This window comes from Cajanus cajan, chromosome 10 (genome assembly GCF_000230855.2).
Source record: "Cajanus cajan strain Asha chromosome 10, NIPB_CcT2T_4, whole genome shotgun sequence".
NCBI lineage: Eukaryota > Viridiplantae > Streptophyta > Magnoliopsida > Fabales > Fabaceae > Cajanus > Cajanus cajan.
In genome coordinates, this window is record NC_138526.1 from 28,660,125 (window position 1) to 28,672,710 (window position 12,586).

General features: G+C 29.2%; 1 protein-coding gene across 1 annotated transcript in view; it reads right to left on the reverse strand.

Annotated features, from left to right (window-relative positions):
• Nucleotides 1–1,134: 1,134 nt before the first annotated feature.
• The window catches only part of LOC109807028 (cytochrome P450 87A3-like), a 32,225-nt gene continuing 20,773 nt past the window's right edge, over nucleotides 1,135–12,586 (reverse strand). The window contains 6 exon segments of the mRNA XM_083065227.1: nucleotides 1,135–1,884; nucleotides 2,529–2,656; nucleotides 3,420–3,526; nucleotides 4,412–4,538; nucleotides 4,652–4,741; nucleotides 4,846–5,097. Coding sequence (XP_082921353.1) covers nucleotides 1,782–1,884; nucleotides 2,529–2,656; nucleotides 3,420–3,526; nucleotides 4,412–4,538; nucleotides 4,652–4,741; nucleotides 4,846–5,097 — 807 coding nt within the window. The 3' untranslated portion in view covers nucleotides 1,135–1,781.

Consider the following 12,586-nt stretch of genomic DNA (forward strand, 5'->3'; position numbering starts at 1 on the left):
ATTAATATTGTATTTGATCAATTTCAATGGAATAGATTATTTTCAAATGGATTCTTGCAGTCATTCTCATCATAACTAAATTTATTTCATTTTTACATAAATATACTCACCAATTCAAATGATTCATAGAATCATTATTAAATGGATTCAATTTGTCATGTTCCTAAACCAAGTTTGGATTTCCTGGCTTAGTATGAGAGATAAATATACCTATCGAATCTTAACTTAAGTTCATGTGAATTTGATAACTTATTAGACTTTTGTCTAATTTATTACATACGACAATTGATATACTTACGAAAAGTGTAACACCAACATTGATCCCCTCTTTGCCACTAGTTAATCTAAATTGTGTGCCCATTGTAGTAGTGTAAATCACTCTTCAATCTAGGTGACTATTTAATTGAATTTTTCAATATCAATGACCATCATATATGTGGGGAATACAAATCAAGTGCTACATCATTAGAATAAAAGGAAAAACATAAGTTTATAAAATATACATATACTCCATTAATTATAAATTTTTTGAATAATGATCAAAAATAAAATCATGAAAATTTAGATGTAAGGTGAACAATATCTTATTATTAAGAAATTGTATCCGTAAATAATTGATAAAACAACAAAATATACTAACTCTCCTCTTGATAAAAACATTCATCTCAAACGAATACAAAATCATAACATAACCTAAGAATATCTAATCGAAGAATTGTTGCTGGTTGCACGAAATTCCCTTGACTCGTCATAACTCTATCCATCTCTTGCTCCCATGTTTTTAAATCACTTTGAAAACTATGACTTTCTTCTTCGACCCACTAAGGGCTCTAATACAAAAATATAGGAACTAAAGCAAGGGCATGTAAGCAATTTTAATCGGTGTTTTAAAAACAGATGAGATTGACCGATTGGACCGGTTGAACCGGGAACAGGTTGTCTAGTTGGTCTGAATTTTGAGTTGGATCGCTTATGTATTTGACCCGTTTTAATTTGGAGTGAATTGGTTAGTTTTTCAGTTCAACCAGTGAACCGGTAGATCGAACCGGTGGGTTAAACTGGTTCAACCAAAAAGTTTTTTAATTATTTTTATTAATGTATTTCTTTATATAAAATAAAAATAAAGATAATTTTAAATAAGATGAAAATTGAAATTTAAGATAAGATATGAATTTATTGAAATTTATAAATATAAAATATATTTAACATAAATATTTTTTTAAAAAAATTAATAAAAATTGAATCATGCAGTTCAATTAGTAATTCACTAGATTAACTTTTAACGCACGGATTAATATGATAACCGATCTAAATTTTAAAACTATGATTTTAACTTAATAATCTTATTAGCAACAAGCAATAATGGCTTTTATATACATAGCCCTTCAACACATTTACATTCTAACTAAAAACAACCCCTACACTAAAATAAAGGCCAGTGGTAAAAAAAATACGAAAAATATTCTTAAAACTAGTACATTAATTCCTGGTAGGACAGGATGCTATTCTAAACACAAAATACAGCAAATAACTCATTCTAAACACAAAATTACTGCAACAAACTCCTTCATACACAAAGACATTATGGATTTAATTAAAGAGCAAGGGGAGTATATTTTGAACAATTTTTGGTAACAAGTTAGAAATGCTTTCTAGAAATTCTTTATTGAAAGTAAAATATATTTTTCAATAAAAACCTCTAAAAAATATTTCTAAATTTATATCCAAACAAGTAATTTATTCTTAACAATACTAACTATTTTGTAAATGTAGATTCTGGTTCATGCTTTCCTTTGATCTTTCTGCATGATCCGGACGTAGAAGCCATCCGGAAATTGTAAACCAGGAGTTCGAACAATATTTCCTCCTTTGACTGGTTCCCAACTGAAATATTCATACGTTTCAAGATATTTCAACTTAAATTAACACACACACACACACATATATATATATATATATATATATATATATATATATATATATATATATATATATATATATATATATATATATATATATATATATATATATATAGAGGACGATTATAATAATACTAGTATAACTTTTACTAAGTATTACTCCATTTAATAACTTTATATTAAATATAAATTTTGTAAATCCAACCGTTAGATTGAAAGTTCATATCACTTTATATGTTTATATCAAATTTTGTTAAAATTGAATAACAATTTAAAGGTAATCAAAGTATTCATATTTTAGTATATTTTGAAATATATATATTACGTTAATTTTATTTTATAAGAATGAAGTATCAGATCATCTTGGATTAATATAAAATTTTATATATATGATATAAGAGTAAAGAATTTTCAATCTAATAGTTGAATTTATAAAATTCACATTTAATAAATTATATTGAGTTGTATAATACTTAGTAAAAGTTATACCAGTATTATTATAACTCACACACACATACATACATATATATATATATATATATATATATATATATATATATATATATTATTCATGTATGGCATTGCCATTTGTCTATTTCATAATCTTACCTGTACTTTGATACCAAGTTATGAAAAAAAACAGCCATCTGAACCTTCGCGAAGTCTGCCCCAATACAAAATCTCAAACCTCCTCCAAAAGCCATGAAATGTTTGCTAGCAGCATTCATTCCCATTCCCTACAGGTCACTTTTTTTGGGTCACTAAATTGATTTTTTTAATAAGCCAAAAAATTGTAAATCTAAAAGAACCCAAATGATGGTAATTATATCCTATTAAATTACTTGAATACCAACACTAAAAAGGTACTCCATATCTACACTAAATTAAAAAAAAATATAGTATTTTGTGAAGAATTATCTGTGAATAATTTAAAAATAAAAAACGTGCAGTTATTTATGAGAAATTTCACAATACAATAAATAAAGAAAAGAAAAGAAAATTATTGATGAAAAAATAGTTTTAAAAAATTATAGAAAATAAAAAAATTAAAATGGTACATATCAAAAGTAATTATTAAAAAATAATATTTCTTTTATATAATTATATAAATTTATAGCTAGGTGGTATAATTACAAGCTAGTGAAATTAACAACATCAATAAGATTATCATTATTATGGTATGATTAGTTTCTCTTTCATCAATAAACAAAAAATAACAAAGATAACAAAAGAGAGGTTCTGATCTAAAATTTCTCCCCTTATTATCCCAAGTCTCCATAAAATTCTCTTTCATTTAATTTTTAGTTATTTTATTGTTTTATGTCATTTATGCATAATCTATAATCTACCACTTTCTCTCTTTTACCCAATTTTTCCTTTTTCAACCTATACACGCAAAAATAGGATGTAGTTCATGATTTTCATACATCAATTTCTTAGATTCTCTAAAGCAACTATGAATGCAAGCTTTGGAAAGAATGAAAAAATTATTAGACACACCTGCCATCTCCATGGGTTGAAGGCAAGAGGATCCTCATATTTCACTGGGTTCAAGTGCACAGCCGGGGGACACACCATGATTGACCAGCCTGATGGTATGGTATATCCTGCTCGTATATATTAATTATGAGTAATGTTAGATTTTGCAAATAAAAAAAGTGAAAAAAAAATATATAACTTAACCATGATTCAACCGGTTGTGCCAAAATTTAAAATCCAATTTGACCAAAATGGAGATGATGACAAAAGTATTTGGAGTTATTGATATCTGTATATAAAATTCTTAACAGATAGATGAATTAGTACCAGCTGATACACGAACCGGGAAGGGCAATTATCTTTTAAATACGTTATAATAAGATCAAAGTATGGATTTTTATTTGGATTTGTGAGATTGAAGTGTTGTACTCTTAATATCTATACTCTAAGTAAAACGAATTCATGAATAATAAATTAAAATATGAACAAATTTTAAATTATTTTATTTTATTCAATGATACCATACATCTTTAAGATATTTTTTTTATTTAATTAAGATTCTATTTCTAGTGACCGTTTTTATTATTGATATCAAATTTCAATGAGAGGTACGTAATATACCATAAGAAGAAAAATATTTTAAATTGAAATTAAAAAATTAAAATTATATTAACTAAGTTTCTTAATTAGTGCATAAATTAGATAAAAAAATTTTAAAAAAATTTGAATACCGAAACATATTAATTTTTGTCTAGACTTATGAAATTAAATTATTTTAGTTGTTTAACTTTTATTTGTGTATATATGGAAATTCAAATATATTAATATTTAACTTTAATTTTTAAATTGAAATAACTTGGATTATCAGTGTAAAATATTTGAATAATTTTAATTATAAATTTTAAATTACTCTTAGAGAAATTATCATAATAAACATGAATTATAGTTAAAATATTTTTATTTTTTTTAATAATTTTAAGACCACATATAGGCGAATGTTTATTGGGAGGGACCAGTAAGAAACTGATGGTATTTGATCTAATTAATCAAGGATCACATACCCCCATAATTAATATCCTTTAGTGCCTTCCGGAAGATTCCTGGAGCTATATTTGCCAGTCTGATGGTTTCATTTATGAACTGCAATTATTCATCATGGACTTTTAAATAAAATATGTACACATAATAAATAAAAAACAATTTGTCTCGTTCAGAAGCAAAAGAAAAAACAAATGAAGAAATTGTTGACCAACCTGATGTGTAAATGTCATTGATTTGTATTCTTGCCAGGTGACTCCGGAGTTAGGATCTTCACGTCGTTTGATGATGGCTTCATGTTCTTCCTACAAGCCAGAATAAGGAGTGCATTATTTCTACAGTTGCAAAAATGAAATGTGAATTATTGTTTCACTAATTTTAATTTTTCTTAAAGTGATGCTTATTGTACTTGTAATTGCCTGAGCACCAAGGGATTGTCAGAGAGTGCTTTTATGCCATAACTGATAGCCAGAGAAGTGGTTTCATAACTTGCAAAGAAGAGCAGAAACATGAGGTCCAGAGCTATCTCTTCAGTGAGGAGAGTTCCCTCTTTCGTAAGTTCTTCTAGAACATGATCAAAAAAATCCATTTGTTGTTTCCTAGGTACTTTCCGTCTTTCCTCCAGCATGTTTTTCAGTATCTTCATTGCCCTTTTCCTACCCTATAAGAAAAAAAAAACCACAAGTATCACATTTAATTGTGCTTTGTCAATTTAGACATCAAAAGAAACCACTTAATTCGTGTGATACAAAAGAACCATACTATGTACAAATGTCAAAAATAATGGGTCTGAAAACCAACCAGTGGCATCAAAGTTATGTTCATTACTCATTCCTCTGGGTCTAGGATGACAATCACCTTTTCTCCGCCTTTATGTATTTATTTTTCATTAAGATTAAATTAGTACTTAGAGAGTTTATAATATTTCACTTATTCTATTGATTAAGCTGGACTCCTTGATTATTATTATTAATTATGTTGTCTATTAACCTTACAATTAATTACTCATATTCATCACCCAGTCTCCTCCAACAAATTATCCACTATTTTATAACTTTTATTAATTATTTTTTAATTTTTGATAAATATATAAAGATACAAAAAAAAATGTCTTTCTTGTAACACCACATTTTTTTATGTATATTTGAGATACATGTTGTAACAGTTCGATTTTCACAAATTGTTTGAGAGCCCAAAGGCCCAATAGAGGTGATTAGTAGCCTAGAACGAGTCGTTCCTAAATTAGAACGGGTCATTCCAAACTACTAAAATGGGAGTGATTTTGTATCCTAGAACGGGCCGTTCCCAAACTGGAACGGGCCATTCCAAAATACAAAAATAGTGTACAAATTTTAGATGGGAACGGTGCATTCCCAAATTAGAACGGGGTGTTCCCAAATTGAGAACGGATCGTTCCAGATATGGCCGTTGTGGGTTAAGTGCAATCCTAGAACAGGTCGTTCTGCTTTGAGAACAGGCCATTCTGGATGTGAATTTTACACATGCCGTTAGAGTCCAGAACGGGTCGTTCCAGATTTGAAACGGGTCGTTCCGGCGACGCCTGATGCCTATAAATAGAGCGCTCTGGAACTCCCAAAATCACACTTTTCAGTTCTGACTTCTTTCGATTATGACTTTCTTTCTTCTACATTCTCTTATTTTCCTTTTACACTCTCTGAAGATCGAGGGGCACTTAGAGGAGGAGACCAAGGAGATCTTTGTTTTAGTTTCAACTACTTTTATCCAGGTACGGGGGAAAAGGGAATTATTTGTATGCAGAGTTACATAAGGGAATTGGGTAGAGAAAGGGTCCCTTAGAATTATGGGTAATTTTATAATTGTTTCTGTTTGAGGAATTGATGATCCCATGAGTTAGGTTTTGGAAAAATTGGGGGTTTTACTATTTGAGTTAAGATTCTACTAAATTGATGATTCAATTGAGTGTTATATTAATGTATAAATGTTATTGTTATATTATATGGTAAAAATTGATGAAGTAGAGAGGATTCATGGTGAATTGTTTGAGGAATATGTGAACCACTACTTTGTGTGGATTTTGTGTATGTGTTGTGGAATTGAGTTATGAAATGTGAATGTGAATGTGATTGTGGTTCCTCACACTTATGACCAAGGGTGGCACGACCTTGGGCAAGATGCTATAGGTGTGACCTTGGCATAGTGTAGGATGTGTGATTTCTCATGCTTATGTCGGGGGTGGCACGACCTTGGGCAAGATATGCTACAAGCGTGACCTTGGCATAGGGTGGGATGTGTGAGGTAATTAATGCTTATGTCGGGGGTGGCACGACCTTGGGCAAGAGATGCTACAGGCGTGACCTCGACATAGGGTTAATTGAAAGATTTGTGTGGATTGTGATGGATTGATGTAATTAAGATGTGAAGATGATGAATGATTGATAAATTATGATATATATAACTGCTTGTGAATATTTCATTAAGGAGTTATGATGAGATTATGTTGTGTTTTTCCTTCTGTGCTTTCCATATAGATGTTTTCTTTTCTCACCGTACAACTTGTGGATGTTTTAGGTGAGGAAGATCCGGCTATGAGTGGCATCTAGAATGCCAACGGTTGAATTATGAGTATGCTCTGATATTGTGACATCGGGACAGAGGATTTTTAAGACATGAAATTTTTATATGAATTCGGAGCTATATTTATTATTCAAAAAAAACAATTTGTAAACTCTTATGTTTCATTTTTTAATTTATTTATTTTCAATCATTTGGATATTGAAGAACATTTGTGAAGGTTTTTATGTGAACCCTTTTACCAACATTGAAAGATTTATTCTTTAGCTTATTTACATTCTTACAATATATGTGTTGGGGTAATAAGGGTATCACACATGTAATTAAGTATGATAATTTTAGGTTATTTTTTTTAATTATCTATATTTGAGATATATGTAATTAAGTGTGATATTTTTATATTTATTTTATGGTGTTTTTCATATGTTGGGGTAGAGGTTAGAGATGAGATAATTTAGGCTTAAGTTATAAAGGAATTATCACATTTAATTGTGCTTTGTTAATTTAGATATCAAAATAAACCACTGAATTCGTGTGATACAAAAGAACCATATTATGTACAAATGTTCAAAAATAATGGGCCTGAAAGCCTGAGGGGCATCAAAGTTATGGTCATAATTACTCATTCCTCTAGGTCTTGGATGACAATCACCTTTTTTTTAATTATTTAATCTAACGTTAACTTATGTATTTAAAATATGACTTTTAATGAAAAGATGTCTAATGTAATGGTTGTTAGACGTAAAATATATTAAGAGTCATTGGAGATTATTTTAAAGTTATTCAAACTAATTCCCCTCTTTTTCACTTCATTAAAAGGTAATTTTGACATTAAAGAATTTGAATTTGAAAAATCTACACTAATATATAAAGAGAATACTCCTTTTAGAATCACCTTGGTCTCCACATTTTATTGACCATTATACTCTTTCATTTTAAAAAATTAGAGAAAATAATATTTTTTTTATCAAAATCAAGACCCTAAAATTAATTGATTAATTATAATATTAGACCAACATATAATTATTACTTAATTTTTATTTTATTTTATCTTTAATAAAGGCACGAAGTGCTTTGAATTTGAAAAATGGAAATTAAAGGAAGTTATAGAAGTTAAGTTGGTTTTATAAACTAGTGTAATTTCTTTCTTCCTTACTATCTCAAAAGTTTCTTTTACACTTCTTCATAAAACTTGTTTTCATGGAGGAAATTATAAAAACATCCAAGAAACAAATAATAAGAGATTTCCATACCATCATAGAGACCTATTAAAGGAAATAAGAGAAAAGAGAACAACTTATTAAAAATTTTATATTACATAATGGATCCTGATATGTTTTCTAAACTTTCTTATAAAAAATATGGAGTATAAAAATAGTAAGAAATATTTTATTTAAGATTCTTTGACTATAATTCTCTTGAATGATGAATTCTATGAAATTACATGTGATCATAAAATTTACAAATATTTGATATTAGAGCCTAATTAAAGATAATATATTTCTCCATTAAAGATCTTCTTTACTCTGTAATTGAATTTGTCTCCATATATATGTGTATGTGGCTTCTCTCTACATATACAATTGAAATCATTTAAGATGAATAAGGATTTTAATTGTTTGTTTTTTAAAATTTATGGATGAATGCATATGTTTTATATGTGCTTAGATGATTGAATTGCATAAAATAATACGTGCACAATAAATATGATTGGAATTCGTGATTGCATTGTGCACAAAGCAAAAGAATGATATTATCATTCGCTGTGTTGAAGCCTTTTACTATGCGCAAGCCGATTGATTGTATTTGCATTTTAAATATTATAAGAAAAAAAAAGTGTATTTGTAAAATTATGGCATTTGCATTTGTTTTTAACAATAATTATGGTAAGTGCGCAATGTACATGGTTATTAACAATAATTGATATTTGTTTTTGAGTGTACATGAATTTATGTAAAGTATAGTATTTGAAAAACAATTGTAAAAAATTATATATTAAAGTAAGGTTTATTAATCATAAAAGTGATTTAATTTATGAGTTTATATATATAATTCCAAGTTACATAATTGATTAGAATAATAATTTTATGTAATTGATATGTTTGGGTTGTTTAAAATTGATAATTATAAGACATACATAGATTACCCAAAGGTGAATCGTTGCTTATAATCAATTATATTAAAGATTTGTTTTTATGCTTGTTGAGTGTGTGTATATCCAAAGATAACATGCATGTCAAGAAAAGTATGATTTATTACCAATTAAAGTATATTTGTTTAGTATTATTATTCATGTCGATATGTATTTATTTATCACCCAAAGGTGAACTTAGATGCATGATTAAAGGTTATGTAGTTTTGAATCTATTAGTTTTACTCAAACCATTAATGTGTGAGTTTGTTTAAATGTATGCAGTTATGTCCAATATGCTCACTTTTGGTAACTTAATGATCAAGTTCTATGGAATGAATTATGTTGATTGGTCTGAAATGATCTAGTTGCAACTGAGTGTAGTTGACTTAGACTCAGCATTGGTAATGGATGAAAGTTGTCTAATCATTACAAAGACCAGTGCTGATGCTGACAAGTCTCTCTTTGAGGCTTGGGATCTGTCTAATAGATTGGCATTGAACTTGATGAGATTAACTACGGTTACAAATGTAAAGCCATTTATGCCCAAAACAAATAATGTAAGGAAATTCATGATATTGGTCAAGGATTACTCACAATCTGACATTACTGACAAGTCAATTATGAGGAATCTATCAAGTGAACTGACAAACAAAAGGTTTGATTAGTCTCAACCAATTCATGATCATGTGACAGAAATGGCTAATCTGGAAGCAAAGTTAAATTCCATGGGAATGAAAGTGAGTGAGTCCTTTCTAGTACAATTTATTTTGAACTTTCTTCCTATTGAATTTGGCCGATTTCAAGTGAACTATATAACACTCTTAAGGAAAAATATATTTTTCAAGAAATTAAGGTCATGTTAATTTAGGATGAAGGGGAGTTAAAGAAAATGAAGGATAAGTCAATTCATCTCATGACTCATGATGGAGCTAGCACTAGCAAAAACAAGTCAAGTAAGAAGAATAAGGGAAAAGTCCATTTAAAGGTTATGGAGGAGCCCATAAAGAAAAGAAATGCTACTTTTGTAAAGCAAGTGGCCACTTCAAAAAGGACTTCCTGAAAAGAAAGAAATGGTTTGAAAAGAAAGGTGTATTTTATATATCTATAATTTTGAATCAAAGCTTGTTGAGGTACCTAATAATGCTTGATGGCTTGATTTCTGAACAACTATTCACGTGTCACATTTTATGCAGGGATTCCTTTTGATCCAAATCATAAGAGGAATTGAAAAGTTTCTCTATATAGGAAATAGAATAAAGGCAAGGATAGAGAGCATTGGGATGTATAGATTATTCTTTGAGACGAGATGTCATATAAATTTGGAAGGATGTCTCTATGTACCTGGATGTGCTAGGAATTCGTTCCAAATTAGTTTTAAAATCGGGGTTTTAAGATCGGTTAAAAGGTGACCGATCTTAAAAGTCACGCGGTGACAATTTTGTAAATAATGTGAACACTTTTGAGATTGGTTAAATTTTAACCGATCTTAAAAGTACTTTTAAGATCGGTTATTTTATGACCCATCTTAAAAGGTATGTCTGACACAACTTTTAAGATCGGTTAGAAAACACCCGATCTTAAAAGTTATATCAGACATAACTTTTAAGATCGGTCATAAAACAACCGATCTTAAAAGTACTTTTAAAATTGGTTATTTTATGATCGATTTTAACATTGCTACTTTTAAAACCAGTTATTTAAGAACTGATTTTAAAAGTGCTACTTTTAAAATCGGTTATTTAAGAACCGATTTTGTATACTACATACAAAATCGGTTATTTAAGAACCGATTTTGTATACTACATACAAAATCGGTTCTTAAATAATCGATTTTAAAAATATCGTCAGAAACCTTTTATATTTCCCTCTATTCTCATTCTCTTTGATCTTTCCCTCTTTTCCTTTTTTTACTCTCTCGTGCTCTCATTTTCTAAAGTTTCCCATAAGGTATGTTGTTGTTTGATTATAGTTGGCCACATTGGGGTTCTTTTCAAGCTAAAGAATAAGTTTTTGATTTTTTGGGATGCAGGAGGGTTAAAGTCACCAGGTTCGTTTTCGTCTTCGGCACCACTTTTCTCGACGGTGACAACCACCAATGCTTCAACCGTGGGCACCGGGAGCACAACCTTGTCACCGTCTATGCCTGCATTTGGTGTTTTTTCGGGTTCATTTTCTTCTTCTCATTCCCTTCTCGTGTCTCTAGTTTCGTTGTTGGTTTATTCCGGTAAATTTTGAATCTAGAATGGCCCATTCTACAATTAGAACGGCCTGTTCTGGATTGATTTTAACTCATGCCAAACTATGCTAGAATGACCTGTTCCAAACTATAATTTTAGGCCTTTTTAACAACCTGGAATGGCCCGTTCCAATTTTGGAACGACCTGTTCCAATTTAAATTTTACACAGCCACGACTTTTAAGATCGGTTATAAAACAACCAATCTTAAAAGTTAACTTTTAAAATCGGTTATAAAACAACCGATCTTAAAAGTTAACTTTTAAAATCAATTATTTAACCGATTTTAAAAGTCTAACTTTTAAAATCAGCTCTTTTAAAATTGGTTAGGGAACTGATTTTAAAAGTTAAAAATAACCGATTTTAAAAGTTTTTTTTCCACTAGTAATTTAGTTTTTGTTGCAAAGTTGGATCAATTAGGTTTTAGTTTCAGGATTGAAAACAATGTATTTTCTATGTTTAAGGATATGTACTATTATGGATCTAGTACTTTAATAGATGGTTTGTATTGTTTCAATCTTGAAGTTTAAAGAATCCTTGTTTAATGTTGAATGTGTTGTTAGTAGCAAGCGTAATATACGTAATGATAGTTCTACTTATCTATGGAATCAAAGATTAGGTCATATTTATAAAGAAAGGATAACGATGCTAATTAAAAATGAAATTTTGCCTCAATTGAATTTTAGTGACTGGGATATATGTTTGGATTGTATTAAAGGAAAGTAAACTAAACAAATACCAAAGAATTATGCTACATGAAGTAATGAACTTCTAAGACTGATACACATTGATATTTGTGGACCTTTTGACATTCCATCTTGGAGCGGTGAAAAGTATTTTATCACCTTTATTGATGACTTTTCACATTATTGTTATTTAAAACTACTGCATGAAAAGTCTCAATCAGTGCATGTCTTAAAGGTATTTATTGATGAGGTAAAAAGGTAGTTAGATAGAAAAGTTAAAGTTGTAAGGTCTAATAGAGGTGGTGAATTTTATGGAAAATTTAATGAAAGTGGACAATGTCCAAGTCCATTTGCTGAAAGTAGAGGCATATGTGCACAATATACTATGCCTGGCACATCGCAATAAAATGGTGTGGCAAAAAGGAGAAATTGTACTCTAATAGACATAGTTAGGTCTATGCTAAATTATAGTACTGTACATTTATCTTTGTGGGTGCATGCATTAAAGTTCGTTGCATATCTGCTTAACAGGGTTCCTAGTA